The sequence below is a fragment of the Neophocaena asiaeorientalis genome, unplaced genomic scaffold (genome assembly GCF_003031525.2).
Source record: "Neophocaena asiaeorientalis asiaeorientalis breed wild unplaced genomic scaffold, Neophocaena_asiaeorientalis_V1.1 scaffold108, whole genome shotgun sequence".
NCBI classification, from domain to species: domain Eukaryota; kingdom Metazoa; phylum Chordata; class Mammalia; order Artiodactyla; family Phocoenidae; genus Neophocaena; species Neophocaena asiaeorientalis.
The window spans coordinates 2681492-2703534 of record NW_020173770.1 but is presented as its reverse complement, the minus strand read 5'-3'; the positions used below and the strand labels follow the sequence as shown (position 1 = coordinate 2703534).

Sequence of the window (22043 nt, the reverse complement as noted above, 5' to 3'; positions counted from 1 at the left end):
AACACAGCTGCTCAGCCACCTTCTTCCCCTCCCTCCTCTTCTCTCCCACCCCTGCCCCAACTCTTCCCTCCCCCAGGGACCCCCAAGGCAGGGCAGATCCGTGTTGGAGGAACATCATCCAGTACCCCCCTTACTACAAGCGGGGACCCCAGAAGGGGGGGTCCTTTCGTCAAGGCCTTACACAGAACTCTTTAGGGCTGAGGGGGGAACCAAGGGGCCTCCCCACCCCCTGCTGCCCACCCTCACCTCACAGGGCCGTCCAGCACAGCGGGCGAGCCGCACAAGTTTAAGCGTGCAGGTGCATGACTGAGGTCAGGACTCACACGGCAGCCCCCGACTTTCAAATTCCAGGACCAGATTCCATGTAAGCCGACACACACGGATGCACACTTCTCAGGCATGCATGGGCATAAATTTGCACGAACATCCATGCACACCTGACTTGGAGCATTGGCTGCGTAGAGTTGGAGGAGATTTGGGGAGAAGGCTGCTCCGAGTGGACCACCGGGGTACTTACCTCCAGGAGAGCCCCGCTCTGCTCCCCAACCGTGACCCTCAGCCCCACCCAGTCTGAGTCACATCACCGTGAAATGAAAACAGAAAGAGACTTGAATTTCCTCTTAGTCATCGCCCTGACTTCCCGTCGGGAGCCCATTGGTGCCCGGGAACACAGCCCAGCCTGCGGAGGGTTTTTCTGACCCACGTTGGTTTTCAAAATTGTATTTGGGTTGAATTGCTTACCAATATTTAAAAATCAGATATTTTTTACGTAAAAATATAGATTTCTTCCTTCGGTAAATTGGAAGAACTGAGCATGTCACGTGCACCTCTCCTCGGCCCCCGTGAGTTGGGGCTAAGACGCGGCCAGCCCCGCCGACAGGGCATGGACACCCCGCCAGTTCCCGGAGCCCCACGGGGCCTGCTCGTCCTTGACTGTTCCCGCCTGACCTCCATCTTCCATAACAGAGGCGGCTGCTGACAACTGACAGAGACCCCGAGCAGGGGAACCCATTTGTCCCTGTGGCCCATCGCTTCTGTCCGGGTACACGGCCCCTTTCTGGGGGCCTTGGGTCATTCCGCCTCGCTCCTTGAGGGTGTGCCGTGGAATTGCCCACGTCTGTAACTGCAGCCTTGACTCCGGGCAGCATGAAAACGGAGGCTGGACCCTGGAGCCCCTGACGGCCCCAGGGGTGGGCTGTCTGTGATCCCGGTGCCCACCTGAAGCTCCCGGCAGGCCTGCACGCTCAGCTAGGCCCATCCAGCCCTCAGGCCTACGAGCTGGCCCGTCAGTCACTGCCATGGTTAAGCTGAGCAAATGCAGAAGTGGGGAGTTCGACAGAAGGGACGCCCCGGGAGAGCAGAAGGGCACCTGTCAGGCTCTGCAGCTGCATCTGGACGGGCAGGGATGGAGCTGAGTGGCCTCTCTGGGGCTGGGCCCAGCTCTGCCCCTTGGTAGCAGGCATCTCCCCCATCAGTCTGGGCTTGAGTTGCTCCAAGGCCCTGGCAGGGTTCGGGGGTGCTCCAAGGAGCTGCAGGCAGGGAGGCCACAGGCAGGTCGGCTCCTAGGGTCAGGGAGGAGCCTCTGTAGCGGAGGGGCTCCCAGGGAGGGACTGAGCAGAGAGGTCAGCCTGGCATCCCCAGCCTCCCAGCACAGCTGCGGTGGTCCCTGAACATCACTAGCTCAGGTGGCAGAGGCGTGGGGCAGCCTGGAGCGGGGGCGTGTCGTAGGTTGGCCAGGTTTACGGTGGCTGAGGTCACCTCCTCACCGCTGTCCTCAGGTTTTAATGCCTCCACGTCTAGCAGTCACTCAGGTCTGTAAGAGTCCTTCGATTATTAGGGGTATGGTACTGACCACCCACAGGGTGCCGGCGTCAGCGCAGGGCCCCAGCGGCAGAGCTCCCGGCCCAGGGGTGAGACACCCATTACACCTTTGGGATACGTGGGGAGGGGTGCGAGATGGGGGACTGCGGGGCTGTGGAGCCCCCACTGGGCTCAGGGGCCCTGTTGGTGCTTCTGTGACTCAGAGCGATGACGGTCCAGTCATGCCTTCTAGGGGCTTCCACTGAAACAGGGGTGAAGGCGGGCCCCCCGGGCCTGTTCCCCCCAGGAGAATAGGCTATGTGCTAAAGGCACACAGAGCCCCTCTGGGATCCACCGGAGGGGAGCTGCGTGGGCTTCGTGGACGAGGGGGCTTTGAGGTGCTCCTTGGCGAGCGAGGACGCTTTGGAGAGGAGGACGCCGCAGGGCAGTCTGAGGGGACAGGAGCTGAGTCAGAACACTGGGCGAGGGGTGGGCTCTGAGGGTGGCAGCCGGGCCACCAGAGCCCCCTGGAATTCGGGCTTGCGGGCCAGGCCCTGGGCAGCCACGTTGGGTCCAGGGACGTGGCACCTTCTGGTCCAGGAAAGACAGATGAAAGGGGAGCGCGGGTGGTGCCTGGTCAGCAGCTTTCCTCTGGGCGGGTGAGGTCGGCAGCTCACGGCTCCGGGAGGCCGGGTCACCATGCGACCACGGGCCACCGTCCTGGGACAGAGCAGCAGGGCATCTACACTCCCACCCTCCTCCACCTCCCGTTAGGGGGAGGGACAGGTGCCCTGGGACCTGGGGAAACAGGTCACACGGGGGTCTGGGCCTTCACTACCCAGCAGCAGGGGACCTTGGACACGTCAGGTCATCACATCCTCAGCTCAGCTTCTTCTTGGTGTCAACGCTGCTCATCTAAGTAGAGGGGCCTTTGTGGACCCAATGGACCAGGATGGTGAACTGAGTTGCAAACTGTAAAGTGGGGTCCGGGAAGAAGGGCAGATGAAGGAGGGAGTTTGCAAACTGTAAAGTGGGGTTCTCGTGTCAGGGAAGAAGGGTTGAGAGGGAGTGACTACTTTGCAAACTGTGAAGTGAGGTTTTGGTGTCCAGGAAGAAGGACTGTTGACGAAGGGAGTTTGTAAACTGTAAAGGAGGGTTCTGGTGTCCTGGGCCGCTGGGATGGGGGGGACGAATTGGTGACCTCTAAAGTGGGGTCTGGCATCAGGGAAGGGGGGCTGGTGGGAGGGCCACTTTGCAAACTGCGAGGTCTGGTATTGGGAACCTTTCCTCGCCCAGAGCCCGCTTCCCCTTGTGCCTCGGGTCCTGACGGGGACCTGCTTCTGCCCCCAGGCGCTCCGGCCCCCGGCCCTCCGGCCCCCGGCGCGCCCCAGCCCCTGCTGGCCTGGCTGCTGCTCCCCTTGCTGCTGTTCCTGTTCCTTGCAGGCTACTTCTTCAGGTAGGAGTGTCCGGGCACTGGCTCACCCACACCTGCTAGGGAGGAAATGATGCGAGAGGCCGTGACTGCAGACGAGCAGGCAGGGGCTGGCCGGGTGGCAGAGGGCAGAGCAGGGGCGGGGCCAAGGGGCCAGGGCAGTGGCTCAGCCATGAACAGCAGGAACAGCTTCTCTCGGCTCACCTGGTGGGTATCCCCGGAGTTCACCTGGTGGCTATCCCTGGGGCTCACCTGGTGGCTATCCCTGGGGCTCTGGACTCTCAGCAAGCTCCCTGTGCTGACACCTCACGCGTCTGTGTCTCTAAGGTTCAGGAAGCAGAGGAAGGCAGTGGTCAGCTCCAACGACAAGAAGATGCCTAACGGAATCCTAGAAGAGCAAGGTAGGGGGCCGGGCCGGGCCGGGCCTGGGGGGGGCCGTGCCTCTCTAACACCTTAACACTTAAATGATGGACTCCTCCGGCTTTGTGACTCTCATCTGGCTTTATCTGGTATCATGCCGTCCTTTATAACCGGAGTTTCCCCGTTTCAAAACTACTGTCATTTTCTGTCCGGTGTGAAACAGACGTTTGAGGCATTTCAGTTTGTGGCTTTGGGGGAGACACTGTTCATATCCTGTCGTTTTTCCAGGATTTCAACATATAAAATTTATCAGTAAGTCTTAGATCGTCCTAAGCTGAGACAGGTGGGCTCATAATTTACAGTTCTCGAAAGGGCCACCCTGGAATCCGCAGTTTTCCGATCAGCTAAAAGAAGGGAATTGATGTACCAACGTGCTTAGCAGGGAGGCTCAGAGTAGCTCAGGGGGAATTTCCTGCCTTTCTTTGAGGTTCCAAATTCAGCTACTAACTTGTAAATTCTGCTTACAAAGGCACATTGGTTTTCTTCCCACGCGTTGAGATGTCCAAGAAAGGTATGTGAGGCAGAGGCTTTTAAAAATATTGTTCATACCAGTGACTACAACTTCCTCAGTCAGCTTGCTGCCTGGTTGTCCCGTGGTTTGGGGGAGCAGAGGTGCCGTCAGACTTCAGATGAATTACAAAACCGACCCGGCACACGACCAAGAGTATCGGCAGCAAAGGACCTCAGCCAGTTCTGTCGTGCTGGGAGACCCGTGACCCTGGTTTCACGATGACACGTGGCCTCCGGGCGCCACCTTCCTGCCCCCTTCTCCCTGCCCTGCACGTCCCAACAGCCCGGATGGGAGGAGGAAGTTGGGGCCGGTTAGGCGGGCTGCTCATCCTAGAGTGACTGTCTCAGGAGGAATGAGCCCTGGAGGGAGTTCTTGGCTGGCCTTCAGAACAGCTCTGCAGGTGGGGACAGGCCCTTTTGCAAGTGACAGCAAAGTAGAGTTGACCTTGTTGAGAACAGCAGCTCGGTTCCCTAGGAAGAGCAGCACATGCCAGGGTGTCACTTGCGGTCTCACTCTGAATTTGTGAAAGCAGCTTGTCCGGGGACACCCTTGAAATCTGGCCCTTCTCCTTTTCAGTGCTGCCAGCCCCTCCCCTCCGCCAAAAAAGAAAAAAACAGCAATGGTTTCTCTTATTTCTCTTGGAGCTTATGGGGCTTGAGTAACCAGGACTAGTTGTTACAAAGAAGACAAGGCTGCGGGAGACTCATACCGGAACTGATTCCCAGCCTGTTACCAGTTTGCGCCCAGAAACCTATTGTTATTCTGCTCCATTTCAAACCTGGACAGTTGAGCTGGAGTGTGAAGCCACCTGAATCCCTTGAGGAAGGAGAGGTGGCTGGTGGGCGAGTGAGCTGGGAAGATGAGGCGTGTCTGGTTGGTAAGAGCAGGGGACGCCAGCCAGAGGGGCGTCCGTCTGTCACTATGAGTGATCAGCGTGTGTTAAAAGAGACAGACCTTGCGTTCAGCTGCTCATGGTCTGGGCGACTGTCCCCCTCCAGCTGTGCCATTTCCCCAGGAGCGTTGTCCGTCTGTCTGGCTAATGTCACCCATCTGGGAACATGGCTTAATAAGCCCCGTATTTCTGTTGACCCCACAGAGCAGCAAAGGGTGATGCTTCTCAGCAGGTCCCCCTCGGGGCCCAAGAAGTACTTCCCCATCCCCGTGGGGCACCTGGAGGAGGAGATCCGGGTCCGGTCGGCGGATGACTGCAAGAGGTTTCGGGAGGAGTTCAATGTGAGTTTGGGGCCCCTCTTTCTTGTCACGTGGAAGGGCGCTGGGACGTGGGATGTCATGTTTCAGGATAAATTAGCCCAAAGGCTCAGAATGCTGGCATCCATCGAGACACTGTCCCAAAAATGGGGTTCCAGGGAAACCTGGTTTCTGCCGTGATGACCCTCCGCTAACCCTCATTCCCATTTATGAGATGGTTGAGAAAGAGGTTCAGAGCCTCCTTGCAGCTCAGACACCCTGGGTGCCGTGTTCTAAAGTCGAGTGTGACGGAAACACCGTTATCTCGATAATGTGCAAGACCGGGGCCTGAGTGGACCACAGGATAACAATTTCACGCTGAGAGCAAAGGAGCCCCCAAACCGTCCTGCACAACATCGATTAAACCGTCGAGGGGCTGCCTTGAGGGGACACTAGCTCTGCCTGGACGGCCCTTTGATTCTGCCCAAGTCAGCGTGTTCATCCTGCTACCGCTGTTCTGGGTGAACTTAATGATGGCAACAGCTAAGATGACTTTGACGAACTGGTCCGGCCGGATGGTAGCAAACCGATCCTACTATCAACAAAAATGCAAATGTACATTAATGACACCTCCCCTTGTGTTGCTAATTTTTTAATTTAATGTTCCATGAATTGTGAATCTGCTAGATAGATAGGTAGATAGACAGATAGTTACAGATGCTGGGATGCTCAGGCAGGCAGACAAGACGCGCTGGGAAGTGTGGTCTCGGATTTGGCTGTCCAGTGTTTATCCCTGATCGTGTTTTGAGTTTTCTTTTATGCATCTTCCTCATATCGTACATAGCCGTGCGCTGGTGTTGAGCTTGAAAGAGGACTGGTTTCCAGCAGGGGGGCCACCTGGTCCTGGCCCTGCCTGTGGCACCGCAGCCCCGCCCGGCCCATCAGTTATTCTCCTGGAAGCCACAGCTTCCGTCATCTGTGAAGGGGCAGGGGTGGGAGGATGCCTTAATGACCTCACAGGTCAAATATGAGGCTCTGACTTGGTAAACAGCAAAGAGTCGTACCATTGTGACACCTAAAGACAGCATGACTCCTGCTGCAGACAAGTGACTTTTTACCCAGAAGCAACCCACGAGGGCACGGCAGGGTGATGGCGCATTTAGACCCGTGCTTTTGTTTATTTTTTAACACAAGCCTCACCTGCCTTTATCTTGCTTCCTTTTAATTGTTTCCAAATGTATCCCCTTTTCTGAGATAGTAGGTCATAGTGAAAGACAGCTCCAAGCAGTATTGTTTTGCAGTCTCTCAGCCTGACGAGAGAAGTTAATTCTCCATTTTCAAAATGACTATCCAAGCTGGCAGCTACGGGACCATTTCCCCCACGTCCATTCTTGTCCTGTTTCCTCTTGTACTTGTATTTCTCCACGTGGAGGCTGGTGACTGCCCTTGCCGAGGGAGGGCTGCGTCAGAACTCGCTGCCTGTGCCACCATCTCAAAAGCGAGGGCCCGGGAAGAGGGTCGGGCAGGTAAGGCACTTGTCCCAGGTGCAAAATTTAAGGGGGCACCAAAACACTCTGTCATCTGGATAAATTCTATTTTCACGCGGCTTTTAAAAATCATCAAAATTAATGCAAGCAATCCATGATGAACAGAACAGTGCAACTGGAAATAAAGACAGGGTCACTCTGGTGTTTCCTGTTGCCCCAGGCTCCGACGTGGCTTATCACCACGCTGTTGCTGATCCTGACGGTATTTAAAAGTTTGATATTTTGGTTATCATGGATTTTTTTTTTTTTTTTGCGTTTAGATTTTTTATTTCTTTTTTATTTTTATTTTTTTGCGGTACGCGGGCCTGTCACTGCTGTGGCCTCTCCCGTCGTGGAGCACAGGCTCCGGACGCGCGGGCTCAGCGGCCACGGCTCACGGGCCCAGCCGCTCCGCGGCATGTGGGATCTTCCCGGACCGGGGCACGAACCCGTGTCCCCTGCATCGGCAGGCGGACTCTCAACCACTGTGCCACCAGGGAAGCCCTTGCGTTTAGATTTTTTTATATGTTGCATGTGAGTGGGATTTTTCTTGATTCCTGGGTTTTGGGGTACCAACCAAAGCAAGTGACTTGCTCTGCTCTCCCCACCCCTGCCACTGAGCAGCCTTCCCAGCTGCCCTCCTGCCCACGGCCTCCACTCAGGGAAGGGCCGGGAGAGAGGGTCGAGGGGTCGAGTCCAGCAGCATGGAGCCTGGTCCTGGCTCCAGGGGACCCAGGGCAGCTGCACGTCCCCCTCTGGACCCCAGTTTGCTCCTCTCTCAAGTGAAGGGCAGGCTCTACTGAGAGCATCACAGCTGCCGTGACCAGCCCGCTCTTGCCTCCACTGGTGGACACGCTTGAGCTGGGCCCTCGATGCTCGTCCTCTTCTTTGCTCACCCTCTGTCCTGAGCTCCTCTCCCAGGAACTGTGCAGGGAGACGGATGAGCCTCAAAGTAGTCGATCCGAATGAGTTGGGACTTGTGTGTATGGCCAGTGGAAGCTGCCGTGAACTTGACGAAGTAAAAGAGGGCCTGGCACTGGGATCCGTTCAGTGGGGTGATCAAGGCGTGGATGCTGGAGACGGGCTGCCTGGGCGCCTGCCCCAGATTTGCTTCTTACCAGCCTGGAGGGCTCGGGCGACATCCTTAACCTCTGCCTCAGTGGCCTCGTGTATGAAATGAGGCCCTCCCAGCCCCCATGGGAGTGTCTTAACACGTGAAAGAGGTAAGGTGTGTGCCCAGCTCAGCCTGGCTCCCGCATGAGGGGAGTCTGAGCTGCCGCCCTTCTCAGGACGACTTCTCTGAATGTGCGGTCTGCCGTCTCCACCCGCAATGGTAGAACACTGACCTAGCAGAGTCTGTTCCAGGCCCCCGGTTAAGTCCCTGCAGGTGAGGAAAAGGCCCCCTCCAGACAGCTTCTTCCACGAGCCTCTGTCCCAGCAGGTTATTTTAAGCCCAGTGCCTAAAAATGTCACCTCAAACAAACCAGCAAACCCTCTTTAGCCAATTTACGTAACCGGACAATCCATCACAAGGTAGTTATCAGCCAACTGCTAGCTGCACGGCTCACTCGGGGCGCTGCAGGGGTTACCCAGCTATGGCAGACCGCACCCGGCCCACCCCAGAGCTCTCTTATTAGCCCTGTGCCTTTGGAGCAGCTCACACATGACTGACGGCAGGAGAAAGTGCTGGCCTGCTCTGTGTGGGCGGTCCTTCTGTGTGCTTGGAAATGGAATAGAAGTTCGGGGAGCAGAGTGCTTTGCCTCCACTGTGAACTTCTGTGCTGCCGCCCACAGAGTCAGGATCACATCTCCGTGTTCTGCTCTCCGATCACTGCCGGGGCCACACGGCTGTGGGTGGCAGAGCCGGGTCCATCCTTACCGCTCAGACCCCTCCAGCCACTCCAACCTCCAGAGGAAGAGGGAGGCTTCTTGGTTTTGTTTTGTTCTGTTAATTTATTAATTTTAATAGAGTATGTTTTAGAGCAGATTTCGGTTTACAGAAAAATTGTGCAGAAAGTACCAAGTTCCCATATACCGCATCTTTCCCTGCACAGTTTCCCCAGCGATTAACGTCTCGTCTGAATGTGTTACACTTGTCACAACTGATGAGCCAACGTTGACTCGTTGTTACAAACTAAAGTCCGGGTCAGGGGTCCAGCGCCGCACATTCTGTGGGTTTTGACGAACGCACAGCGTCATGCGTCCCCCGCGATGGTCTCAGGCCTCATTTTTGTTTTCAGTGCTGGGGTCAAAAAAGCTTCGGGGTGAAAAAGAGAAGGCTCTAGAATGTTGCTACAAATTTCACGTTGAGGTTTGGTCAAGAAACTCAGTGTTAAGACAGCTCGATGCAGAGCTCCCGGTGGAGGAGGTGCTGGTCTGGCAGAGAACTGCCCACCAGCCTTGCCCAGGTGCCCGCCGGGCGGGCCTCCACACTGGCCCTGGCAGAGCCTCTGCCTGTGGCCACTGGGTGTGGTGGGGAAAGAGGCCATGGGCTGGCCGGGGCTCGGTCTGTGATGGAGAAACCCCCGACCCGGGAGAAGGGGGCTCTGGGCCCCCGTGGGCTGCACACCCAACTCGGGGCCTTGGCTTTGATCCCAGGCTGTGCCTCAGTCTCCTGGGCACTTATAGCCGGACGCAGGGAAGCCCTCGCTTGTCCCTACACTTAAGGAAGCGAGTGCCCTTCTCGTGGTCCAGGTGCCAGCTCCACGTGCCCTCCCACTGCCTGCTACGTGCTAGGCAGGCGACTCTGGACAATTCTGCAGCCACCCTGGGGTTCTCTTTCCTCATCTGCAAAACAGGAGTGATCCTGGTGTCACCTGATAATAGGTAAGTTGTGAAGGCAGGTGACCCAGCTCCTCCCTCAGTGCCTGGCACATCGTAAACACTCGATAGATTTTAACACCAGTGACCCCTGTTTCCTCTGATGGTCAGGCTGAATGTTGAAGGATGTGATTTGGGGGTTCAGAGGGCTCTCTCCCACTGTGTACTTCGAGGAGCCCCCCTGAGCATGGAGCCCCCCCAGCAGCGAGCAAACAGGAAGACAGTTGGTGCTAACAAGAGCCGAGGGCCTCTGAGTTGTGGAAAGAACTAGAAGTCAGGACGCTGGGCTGACACCTGCTGTGCCACATGTCAGCTTTAGGGGCCTAGCTGAGCCCCTATACTCATTTTCCTCCTCTAAGACAAAGGGAGGGTTAGGGCGGTGCATGCAGGTCCCCTGGGGAAGTGGGTAGCTGCTGTGCGGGCCCGGGGTGGCCTGAGATCTGCGTTTTCAAGGAGCCCCCCAGCTGTGCCTGTCCCACTGGTCCTCAGAGCACACCAAGTCCTCAGCAGGTGAGGGCTTGAGGACGGTCCTTCGCCATCACTCTACTCGTCCTTCAGCCCAGCATCTGGGTCCTTGCTCCCGGATCAGAGCTCTGCTGTGGCCAGTTCCTATGTACTTGTGCAGGGCCTGCTCTGGACCAGGACTGTGAGTCCTGGGGGTTTGGTGGCAATGCACGGGCCAGCCCCTGCCTTAATGCACTTCGGGGTCCAGCTATGGGTCATCAGGTTATCTGCACCTCCGCTGGCCCCACTAGACAGTGGGCCCAAGGGGAGGCGGGCCTGTGTCTCCATCACATCTCTGCCCGGTGCCGGCCCAGCGCCTGAGGCAGAAACTTCCACAGGCAGGAGCAGAGAGATGGACCCAGCACTGGAGGTGCTCAGAGTCCAGATTTCTGGATTCCTGTGCTCAGTCGGGAGGTGATGTAAACCCGGTGTTGGATTTCTCACGTTTAGTGCTGACCCTGTGCTTTCTTCTAGTCACTGCCGTCTGGACACGTACCGGGAACTTTTGAGCTGGCCAATAAAGAAGAAAACAGAGAGAAGAACAGATATCCCAACATCCTTCCCAGTAAGCTTTTACTTTTTTTGCGCGATGGGTGGCATTTTGACTAGACTCAGCCTTGCCTTGCAGCTACTGGTGACCCTGCCTGTCCTGACAGCAGATGCGCGGGGGCTTGGAGGTCAGGGCCTGGGTCAGTGCAGCGGCTCAGCCTTCGCAGCTGGGAGTCTAGGTGTCTGTCTCCCGCCCAGGACTTGGGTAGCCTGCGTTGCTCTGGGTCTGGCTGCCAAGCCTGTGCTCGCTGTTGAGACCTGCACTGCCTGGTCTATTTGCCCAAGAGGGGTGCCCCCTGCACCGGCTGGCAGGGCTCCTCCTATGGACCCACATTGTGCCTGGGTCTCGGGCAGCTGGTGGCCTTGGGCATCTCCCGTCTTGGACGCAGTGCTTCTGCCACCAGCAACAAGCCTCCTGTACCAAGGACAGAAGTGGCAGAATAAGAGAGCTGTCTGACATTGGCAGCTTGGTGGGAAGGCTTAGAAGTAACTGGATCTTTACCACCACAGCTAAAGGTGGCCATGGGCTGGGGAGGGCGGCCTCCAGGGGGTGGGGGGCCGGGGAGCAGACACACCTGTCCAGGGGCGTTGCTGGATGGGCTGCGCCTTGGCCTCGGTGCCAAGACAGACACCCAGAGTTCCAAGCTGCCTTTGTGGAAGCTGGCCCGGGAGGTTTGCGACATCCTTCCTCCAACCTGGACCCACCTGTTGGCTTTGCCATCGGGCTAACAGAAGGGCAGCCTCAAAAAACTCCAGGGAGTTCACGTTTGAACCCCAAACCAAGGCCTCCTGGCATCCCAGGGAACACCTCCCTTCTGAGGCGGTGCTTCCGTGGGGTGGAGCAAGCTGGTCTGTGCTGGGCCTCGGCGTGTCGGCTCCTGGTTGCATTTTTAGGGTTAGAATTGAGTCCGGCTGCTCTGTAGGTAGGAGAAGCTGTGGTCCGCCTCATCTGTGTGGTGTCTGGATTATCGGCACTTGATAGAAACAATTCTTTCCCATCTTACGTGCATAGGATTAATTTGTGGTTTTGTTTGGGGTTTTTTTGTGGGTGTTTTCTGCAGAGCCCACCATGAGCCTGGCTCAACTAAAACCAGAGAAATTAACTAAGTAGTCTGCCATCCAACACATATTTGTAGAGGCAGCCAAGGGGGCACCAGGGAGACGGATCAGGAGGCCACTGTGGTCACACAGCCGAGCTGAGAGGGTGGCTTGGACCAGGGTCAGGTTCTGCACACACTGCAATGATCACGTTGAGAGGACTTGCTGTTAGATTGGGTGAGGTTCATCGGAGGCAAGTTTCGCGGCTTGAATAGCTCAAGGGAAAGGAAAACCGTGCAGGAGGTTGGGGGTCTTTGGAATGTTGTTGGTCGAATAAAAATCGGGATATTTGGAAGTTAGCATCTAGTATTAGTTGAATTAATTACTTGATGCGTTGACTGCAGAACGTACACGTGGAGGACCCACTCAGCGCCAAAGCCCTTTCCCAGGTTCCTCACCTGCATTCCTGTCCTTATCACTCACTGAACACTGTATCTTTTAAAGCTAACGATTACTTTGCTGATTAAGAGTAGTTTGGGTGGGAGCTCAACCGGGCGGAATTAGCAGCCAGGTGTAGGAATTACCTGCACCCACCACTGCTCCCAGATGTGATGGCTGGGGGAGTGGGCACCGCCCCCCCAGAGGATCACCAGCGGGGACCAGCAGGACCTGGTCCGGCACAGCATCTCTAAGCCGTGTCCTCCAGCTCGTACTGTGGAAGTGAGTTGGCCTTTCCTGCAGGTAGGAAAATGTGGGTCCTGCCTCAGCCCCTCCTGGCCCAGGAGTGCCACGTCAGAGGTAACTGAGGGCGCTGGCCATCCCCAAGGGCCCACGGGACCTCTGCCAGAATGTGAGTGTTTCACGTTGGTGGGAGGATGCGTTTACGGAGCAGTGGCCTGGAGATACTCGGGGTGGGCCCTGGAGATGGCCAGCTGGGTGGCATCTGGCGTTTGGCATCAGCCAGACATAGGAGAAGCATATCTGATTAAACTGAGCAGTTGGCCAGAGATGCCCTGGGGCAGCTGGATCATGGGGATATCGTGCAGGGGGCTCCCAGGCCTGCTCTCCCCACCCCAAGGCTGGGAGACGCTTCTCTTACTCAGGTTGAGGTCAGGGTCAACGGGCAGGGAGAGGGGCGGGGGCCCAAGGCCCTCAGTCCGGTACACCTTCCCTGCGCCTCGCCCTCTTCCCCAAGCAGAGATTGGCTGTAACTGTATCAGATTTATGAGGTGCCCCTGGGGCAGGAGCCCAGTCCTGGATGTGGCTCTAGGGAGCCCTGAGGACAGAGGTCAAGGTGCCGGGCGTGCCGAGAGGCTGCATGTTCCAAGGGCTCCACGGCCGGTAGCAAGAGAGCATCCTCTTTTCTGGAAAAAAAACGCCAACACCTGGTAATGTTAGGAAATAGCGTTTTGAAAGAGTAGTGCGACTTTTTAGAGTAAAAAGACAGGAAGCTCTTAGAACTGCAAGACGCTAAATCTAACCAGAATGCTATTTTTTACCCCCTGCTTTCTATAGCTGTCCTCAAAAGGGTAAATTGGTCCAAATTATGTTCAACTAGCTTTATACGTGTTCAGCCAGAGCTATTTCTGCCTCAGGGCTGTCAGCCCCTGAGCAGAAGGGTCTCACGGCCGAGCCTTTGTGGGCTGTGAGTTTGAGGCTGGGCACCCTGACAGCCCCGTGTGGGCCGTGACTGACCCTGAGAGCTGCACTGGCTGTGCTCGCTAGCAGCAGTGGTGCAGTGTCCAGACAGCTCGCAGTCAACCCAGCTTCCTTCCATGTAAATGGGAGACGTACAGCCTGTGACTAGGAGGGGACAAAGCAGGGGCCAGGACGTGGAACTATTCAATAATTAATGAGTAAATACATACAAAGTACCCACCATGTGCTGTGCCCAGCGCGGCATGATAAACGCGGAAGCAGCTTGATCCCCGGGCCCCGGGCCGAGTCTGGGCATCCTTCATATTTCTACTCCTGGGAGTGGCCAGCCGCTTACACACCAGTGGGGAGACCCAGGGCCGGGGCCACACCACCTGTAGGGACCCATAAAACCATCTAATTTCTTTGTGAATCAGAAGAAAATATATACCTAATCCAGCCTGGTTCACACTCATTTTTTTTTTTTTTAAATAAATATATTTATTTATTTTATTTATTTTTGGCTGCGTTGGGTGTTTGTTGCTGCGCGCGGGTTTTCTCTAGTTGCGGCGAGCGGGGGCTACTCTTCATTGCGGTGCGCGGGCTTCTCATTGCGGTGGCTTCTCTTGTTGTGGAGCACGGTCTCTAGGCACGCGGGCTTCAGTAGTTGTGGCTCATGGGCTCTAGAGCGCAGGCTCAGTAGTTGTGGAGCACGGGCTTAGTTCCTCCGCGGCATGTGGGATCTTCCTGGACCAGGGCTCGTACCCGTGTCCCCTGCATTGGCAGGCAGATTCCTAACCACTGTACCACCAGGGAAGCCCCTCACACTCATCTTTATACCAACTGCTAATACAGTTGTAAAGTAAAATGTGTAATTTTTTTCTTTTGGAGAAAGGGGCCCATGAAGGCAGAAGTGACCTGGACCCACGTAGGTCACATAGGGCCCTGGTTGAAAACTCTTCAACATGTGTGTACACGCAAAAACATACCACAAGCATACTCATACACACCACAAACACATATATACACCACACTCACATAAATACAACACACATTACACACACTGTATACAAGACACACCACTATACACCCCACAAGTACACACCACACACACACACACACACACACACACACACACACTACACACACAGCCCTCCCTGTTCGGCCCTCCCACACTGGAAAACCACTTGTACCACAGACCAGAATCCTCCAGGCAGTGGCCCATCCTGCCCAGGCAGTCCGTGTGAGTGTGGCTTACCTTTCTGCTCTGGGGCAGACCTGAACATGAGGACTGGGGTCTGGAGTCCCAAACCCCAGAGCCTTGTGTCCGTGTGTCCAGAGGCAGAGTTGTGCTCCTCCTGGAAAGCCTGGGAGACTGGACCCCGGAAGTGGTCCTGAGGGTACCCTCACTGGTCAGTACTGGGGCCTGGTTTGGGGTTCAGGGGATATTGCCATCACACTGTAGGGGTCCCGCACGTTCTGCTGTGTCTACGTGATGGTTCAGCAGACCGACTCCTGGACCCTGAAATTCTTACCTGTCATCATCCCACAGGTTGTATTGAGCTCCTGTTTGGGGCCTGGCTTGTCCTCAGTGCTGAGGTACAACAGGTGCATCCCCGACCTCAGGGCACTGAGGATCTCGTGGGAATGTTTAAGAAGAATGTCCCTTCTGTCCCGTGATCACCATGGTTATGTCCTTTGTAGTGTTTAATACTGTGCCTGTCATTCCCTTGTCCTAATGTCATGGTTTTTGTGTTGGGTTTTTTTGCAGATGACCATTCCAGGGTAATTTTAAGCCAGGTGGACGGAACCCCATGTTCAGACTACATCAATGCTTCATACATAGATGTAAGTACGCCCAGCCCCCCACCCAGCATGACACTCATGCCTGGACCATTGGGGGTTGAGTGTGAATCATGACCGTTGGACACTTTCTTCTCTGGGGCCACAGATGCAAATTGTCACAACTTTCCTGAGAGCAGTGGCCACACTGGTTACAGCACAGAGCATGGAAGTGCTGGGCCTTTTGAATTAACACCTGTGTCGGGGGTTTGTTCTTAAGATGCAGATAAGCCCTGAGGATGTCCATTACAGCATTATTTATATCACTGACCAAACAGAACAGAGGGGACCAGTTAAATAAATTGTGGTAAAATCATACACAATGGATTATTAAGAATCCACTTTAGTTGAACCTTAAAAGATCATTTAATAGAAATTTTAAATTATCATAAAAACTCAGTATAAGAGAATGCGTACATATTAACCAATTTAAATATATATATATATATATATATATATACGTGTGTGTCTGTGTTTCTGCTTGTGTGTGTGTCTGGGAAAGTATTCACAGAAAAAATACTGGAGAGGGATATACAAAAATAGCATGTTATTTCTGGAATTCCTGGCGAGTTTTCTTCGTACTTTTCTGTGTTTTCCAAATTCTTCACGACGGATACGTGTTATTTTCGTAACAACAACAAAATCCTTCCACAACGATAATTTTGAAAAATTATAAATCTGATTTTATTTTTCTAGGGTTATAAAGAGAAGAATAAATTCATCGCAGCTCAAGGTAAGCTCTTTGTTAAGTTACTTTCTGAACATGATTTTGGTAAAATGACATGGAAGGTGATTGCTTCTTTATCCGGTACCAACCATCCTGAGGGTTTATGTCGGCTTTTTGTACGTGTGTGTGCTGCTCCATTTACGTAGCTGATCAGAGTCCGTCTAGCCTTTCCCGAAGCACAGAGTTCAAAGCTGTCATGAATCTCACACAGCACTGCCACTCACTGTGTCTGCTTCACTGGCCAGGAGTGTCCCATCCCCTGCGAGCTGGTCAGAAATGCAGCAGCTCAGGCCCCACCCCCAGCCTGCTGCTGTCCCTGAATTTGCATTTTGGCCAGCGTTCCCAGGTCATTCTGCTCAGTAGAGTTTGAGAAGCATTACACTGTGAGGTGATGAAACTCCTCCTAGGAGCAGGGTTTCAAAGGAGCAGAAGAGTTAGAACCTCTGAGAGCATACGCCCCCCGTCTGTGGTCAGGGCAGACAGACATGGAGCGTTTGCGGGCGTCTGTCATACAACAGGCATGTTAGATGTGCAGCCAGACGATGCGTATGTGCAGAAAGACACACGATCTGTTTCCACACCTGCATGATTTAAACCCAGACACCCAGTGGTCTGGGTTGCCACTTCAGCATGTCGATACTTGCGTTAGAAAACCTTGAATCTCCCTCGGCTGGCTAAGCTCTATGTGGCTTCCAAGTTGTCGGGTTTGGGGATTACTTTCAATCCAGCATCTCCCATCTGCCCAGGGCTTGCATCCCCAGGAGCCAGTACTGGTGAGGTTGGGTGTCATTGGAGCTAAAACTAGATTTCCTGGACGTCCTGACTCCTCAGCAAGTCTTTAGAGCTGCGGGTCCCAAAATTCAGTGTAGATCAACATCTTAAATGCACATTCCCTGAAAAATAGGGAGATACACATACGCCCACCGTCCATCAGGAATAGGCCCAGCTTTAAATGTCAGAAAACCTGACAAACACTAGCTGACACCAATTGAAATGTCTTTTTCGTTCTTATAAGCAGACATCCAGGGGAAGCAGCGCAGGGCTGGGGCGGCAGCTCAGGGGAGAGGGGCCTCTTTTATACCTCTCCACCCTCCGTGGTCTCATCCTCAGGGTCACAACATGGCCTTCTGCACCTCGAGGCACTGTGTCCCTAATCAGGCAGGAAAGAGGGCAATGGTCAGAGGACTTTCTTCCAGGGACACTTTATCTTTTGTTCAGATCCCCTCCCCAGGGACTTCAACCCACATCTCACTGGACAGCGTTACTGGCTGTCAGGGCAGCCAGAAGATGAGATGTTTTCAGAGGAATGGGGGTTAGACATGGCACGCGGGTCAGTCAGCCTGCAGTCTCTCTCTCTCTCTCTCTGTCTCACACACACACACACACACACACACACACACACACTCTGCTTCAGCAGTTCTGGATGGAGGGTCATATTCTCAGGCTTTGACAAGCACCCCAGTGGCCACAAACCGCTTTGACAGGCAGCTTGAACCCCAGCTCCCATTTGAATAGCCTTATGGCCCAGGGAGATCATCACCCAACCGGGTCTTACTTAGCTCCCGAGGATTTCCCAGCCCCAGCGGGACATCGGCGGGGGGGAGTGGTAGGACAGAATGGGGAATGGGGAGGCTGCCGCCTACTCCGGTTCTGGGACTCTGTAGGGTGTGAAATGGACCAGCAGGCCCATCACCCCTTTCCTCAGGGCGGGTGGGGAAGCCGTTCCCGGGGCCTGAGGGCCAGGGCCACAGGCCTAGGGCTCGCAGCGACCTCTCGGTCTGACTTTGGGACCATCGTCTGCTCACAGGCCCTAAGCAGGAGACAGTGAATGACTTCTGGAGGATGATCTGGGAGCAGAAGTCTGCAACCATCGTCATGTTGACGAACCTGAAAGAAAGGAAAGAGGTAAGCCCAGCCTCTGAGTCACCGGCGCCTTCTTCTCAGCTGCTTCGCTGGGGGTATGCTTACCACTTCCTGTTCCTTTCTCTCCCGCCCCCCCGCCGCTTATCACTGCAGAAGAGAAAAAACACCCAGTGGCTCACAGCATTTTTATTTTGAAATAAATTCTCTGTGTTCCAAGGATCTCACTGTCTTAGACTGATGTGAAAATTATGCAGAATCTTCTTCTTTCAGCTAAGGGTCATCCCTGGTGGGCTACTCCATGGTGGGAGCGATGGATTTTAATATAGAGATCTTTAGTATGTTGGACACATGATGTGTGGAGCCTCAGACCATAAAAAAAATGATTTCCTGCGTATTACTCAGACCAGAGAAATGCATTTGAAAAAACAAGGCGTATTGAAGTAATACTGATTTGTCGTGTCAGTGTGTTTAATGAGCTGTTTCTAATTATGCTAATTATGTAATGCATGTACATTATAAGAACTTGAAATCTCTAGGTTAAGCTGGTTCATTTCCTACGGGGACAGGTACACGTTGGCCTCTGTCTCCTGGACAGGGCTGCCCCAGGTGGGGTGCATGTAGTCAGCCGCCCGACAGACCCCTCACGCAATTTCTATTCCACGGACGGGGGCTGGCGCCAAACGGAGAGCACGTGAATGTAGATTATGTCAGGAGGTGACAGAAAATATAGAGGAGAATAACAGGGACAGCGGTGGCCCGGGAGGGATGGGCCACCGGGAAGGCAAGGCCAGGCTGAGGGTGCAGAGACGCCGGGGCATTCTCGGGTCTGGGAGTCACTCACTTTTTAGCCAAAGGGACGCAGACCCCTGTAGGATAAACCGGAACACAGCATGATTGTGGCTCTGGAGGTGTGGAGGAGAGGAGGGGCGGGCCCCGTGGGTGCTGGGCTAGGACCGGGGCAGGAGGGCTCATTTAGGGGGTGATGGTGTCGCTGCTCAAAGACTGGGCTGGTGCGGGGAGGGCCTGCATCGGATGCAGCTGGAGAGAGGCACTGGGGCGGGGAGGTGTGTTCGCGAGGCCGGGAGCAATGTGCTGGACCCAGAACCAGGACGCCCACACGGGGGAGAGAGCGGCTACAAATGCACCAGGGAACGGGGGCTTGGGGCTTGAACGTCGGGCTGAGACGGGTGGGCAGTGGAGGGCCTCGGCGGGTTTCTCAGCAGTAAGCAGGGGCCTGTGCTTTAGGAAGTGAGCTCTCGCTTGCTCTCCAGAAGGAAAGAACTGGGAGCTGGAGGCACGGACGCTGGCGGCAGGGAGACTGTTCTTCTCGCAGATTGCAGCGTGAGGGCCAGCACGAGGGTGGGCGCAAGCAGGCCAAGAGGAAGACCCAGTCTGGCGAGAGACGTCCGTCCTGCTGGCCTCTTCCCAGGGTCTGCGCGTCCCGGCACTCGGCCAGGCACGGGCCCAGAGGCACTGATTCCCCCGACCCCGCGCCCTGTGCTCCATCATCACGCACTGGCCTGGGGCTGGCTGGCCTGTCCCCAGCGAAGCCCAGGCAGCTTGGCTGGGGCCCGGGCTGGAGGGTGGGGCTGCCGGTTGAGATGGAAGTGACAGGCCGTGGGGAGCTCAGCTGGGGCAGGGGTGGGGAGGCCAGGCGGCAGGCGGGGCAGCCCTAGCGGCCACCACCATCACTAATTTGTTCCGCCCAAAAAAGCACCGGATTTTTGCATCTATGTTCATCAGTGATACCGGCCTGTAGTTTTCTTTCTTTGTGACATCTTTGTCTAGTTCTGGTGTCAGGGTGATGGTGGCCTCGTAGAAAGTGTTTGGGAGTGCTCCTCCCTCTGCTATATTTTGCAAGAGTTTGAGAAGGATGGGTGCTCGCTCTTCTCTAAATGTTTGTTAGAATTGGCCTGTGAAGCCATCTGGTCCTGGGCTTTTGTTTGTTGGAAGATTTTTAATCAGTTTCAATTTCAGTGCTTGTGATTGGTCTGTTCATATTTTCTATTTCTTCCTGATTCAGGCTTGGCAGGTTGTGCATACAATGGAATATTACTCAGCCATAAAAGATATTATACTCCAAAAAAGATGAAAAAAAAAAAAAAAGAAAGCACTGGAAGAGGCTCCACACACACTTTTGGGTCGGGGACAGGAGAGGGGTTTTCTTTTGTTTTCCAGGGAGCTGGGACGGGGCTGGAGAGGGCCAGCCTTCTCTGTGTGAATCCTGCCCTGGTCTTCCTCTCTGGCCAGAAAGGGGAGGAAGCAGGGGGTTCCGGGGCAGGGACACGGCCCCGGGGGGAGGGGGGGAGGGGGGCTGCACAGGAGGTGTCCCCACGCTCTGGGCAGATGCTGCGGCAGGACCTGGCCCTAGAAGAGGAGGCTGACCTGGAGCCCCGTGTCCCCTGGGACCAGCTGTCCCCTGGGACCAGGCTTCTGGGGGCTCGTTTATAAACATGAGACACAACGAGACCAGTGCAGAAGCGGTGGGACTCAGAAGACGCCCCCAGCTCCCCCATCAGTGATCCTGTTGCTACGTTACTTGACATTTTCCCTCCATCTTTCTCTACAGAAAGATCCTACTCATTTTTCTGTCTCTGTGACTCAGAGCTGGCCTGCTTCTGTGTCTTGATTTTCCCCGTTTCAGATGAAATCGTTTCTCAATAGGGTTCCCTTTTTCTTAATCGCTCACACTTCTGTTGTGGTCTCCCTGGCTTCAACGTCCTGACTTGATGTTGCGAAATGTAGCTGCTCTGGCGTCTCATGAGCTGATGGGAGGGAGGGGACGGCACCCGCCATGTAGACGGGAGCCTTGTAGACGGGAGGCCGAGGGCGTGGAAACAGTGCACACACTGAGCCCTCTGGCGGCCTGAGAAATAGCCCTCGGGTCCCCGAGTGAGAGTTTGTCAAGGTGAGAATCTCTGGAGGGTCCCTAGGAGGCCAAGACTGTCCTGAACCAGGACCTTCAGGGCTTGGTTTCTCCTCGGGGCCCCTTCCGAGTCACCCGGGCCCGGGCCGAGGAGGGGAAGTTGTCTGGTGGGTGTCATCACACAAGCTCTGGGCGCTGGTGAATACCAGCTGACTCTTGTTTTATAAGATTATCAGTGACTCGACAGCTGTGCCCTGTGGGCAGTTTCCAGGGTAAATGGCTTGCTGACCCCAGGGCCTCTCCCGTGGCTGTGGAGCCGGTGTCTCCCCCTTAGGCGGGCCTCATGCCTTCAGGTCCTCCTTGTAGGAGGACAACCTGGGATCGGGGGCCGGAGGCCCCATCCCCACCCTCTCGTGTGGCCCTTTGGTAGTTCCGGGGGAGGGAAGGCAAAGGAAGGGCCTCTCCGTGACCACGCGCCCGCTCCGCAAATTCCCACATCGGGCTCCTCCCGGCTGGAGAAAAGTTAGGAACGTTCAGCTGACCACAGGCTCATGACTCTCCCACAGAGGACGGGCGGGATGCAAATTTAGTTTGTCCTTAGTGCTGGGCAGGAAAAATGCCCCGCTGAATGCGACGGGAAGTGTTTGGGGAGCACGTGATCCTCCGGGGCTTAGGGCGGCCCCTCCCAGGTGAGGCCACTTCTGCTCTGGTCCCCAGCTCTTCGGTTGATGTGTGGGGTTAGCGAGTGGATGAGTGAATGAGACATGAACTGGAAATGGTCCGATCCTGGTCTCAGCCCTGCCATTCATCAGCTGTGTGGCCTCAGTTTCCCCATTGATAAGATAGAAACACACTTCCCCAGCTGAGGACTGTTTCACGGGAAGCTGGTGTGTGTGAGGCCTTGTGGCCATGGCCAAGGAGCGGGCAACGAGGTGCTCAAAGGTCCCCACAGACCTATTGTTTCTGTTCATTTGTTCCACGCAGGAGAAGTGCTATCAGTACTGGCCGGACCAGGGCTGCTGGACCTACGGAAGCATCCGGGTGTGTGTGGAGGATTGCGTGGTCCTGGTGGATTACACCATCCGGAAGTTCTGCATTCAGTCCGTAAGCACATTACATCCTGGACTTTTCTGGAGAAGCAGGGTAGGGAGTAAATACCCGTCTACGTTTATAATAGGAAGCGCTTTGCCCGCGGCTCTCACGAGTGGAGGATGAGGCGGGAGGAAGTGCCGGGCGGGGATGTGGGACGGTCGTTAGTGGGCCCAGGCGGTGAGTCTACAGGGCAGATGGCAGACAGGTGCACGTGGGCCTTGAGTCAGTGC

The 22043-nt window shown here is 55.2% G+C and overlaps 1 protein-coding gene across 6 annotated transcripts in view; it reads left to right on the top strand.

Moving 5' to 3' along the window:
* The window catches only part of PTPRE (protein tyrosine phosphatase receptor type E), a 97465-nt gene that overhangs the window by 56102 nt on the left and 19320 nt on the right, over positions 1-22043 (top strand). For 4 of the 6 annotated variants that reach the window (XM_024751599.1, XM_024751598.1, XM_024751601.1 and 1 more), the window contains 8 exons: positions 3151-3256; positions 3560-3633; positions 5260-5396; positions 10676-10766; positions 15195-15271; positions 15962-15998; positions 17800-17897; positions 21706-21825. In XM_024751599.1, coding sequence (XP_024607367.1) covers positions 3151-3256; positions 3560-3633; positions 5260-5396; positions 10676-10766; positions 15195-15271; positions 15962-15998; positions 17800-17897; positions 21706-21825 — 740 coding nt within the window. Of the gene's footprint in view, positions 1-3150; positions 3257-3364; positions 3440-3559; positions 3634-5259; positions 5397-10675; positions 10767-15194; positions 15272-15961; positions 15999-17799; positions 17898-21705; positions 21826-22043 lie in introns of those variants that run through there. The other 2 variants (XM_024751600.1, XM_024751602.1) reach the window with 1 other exon arrangement.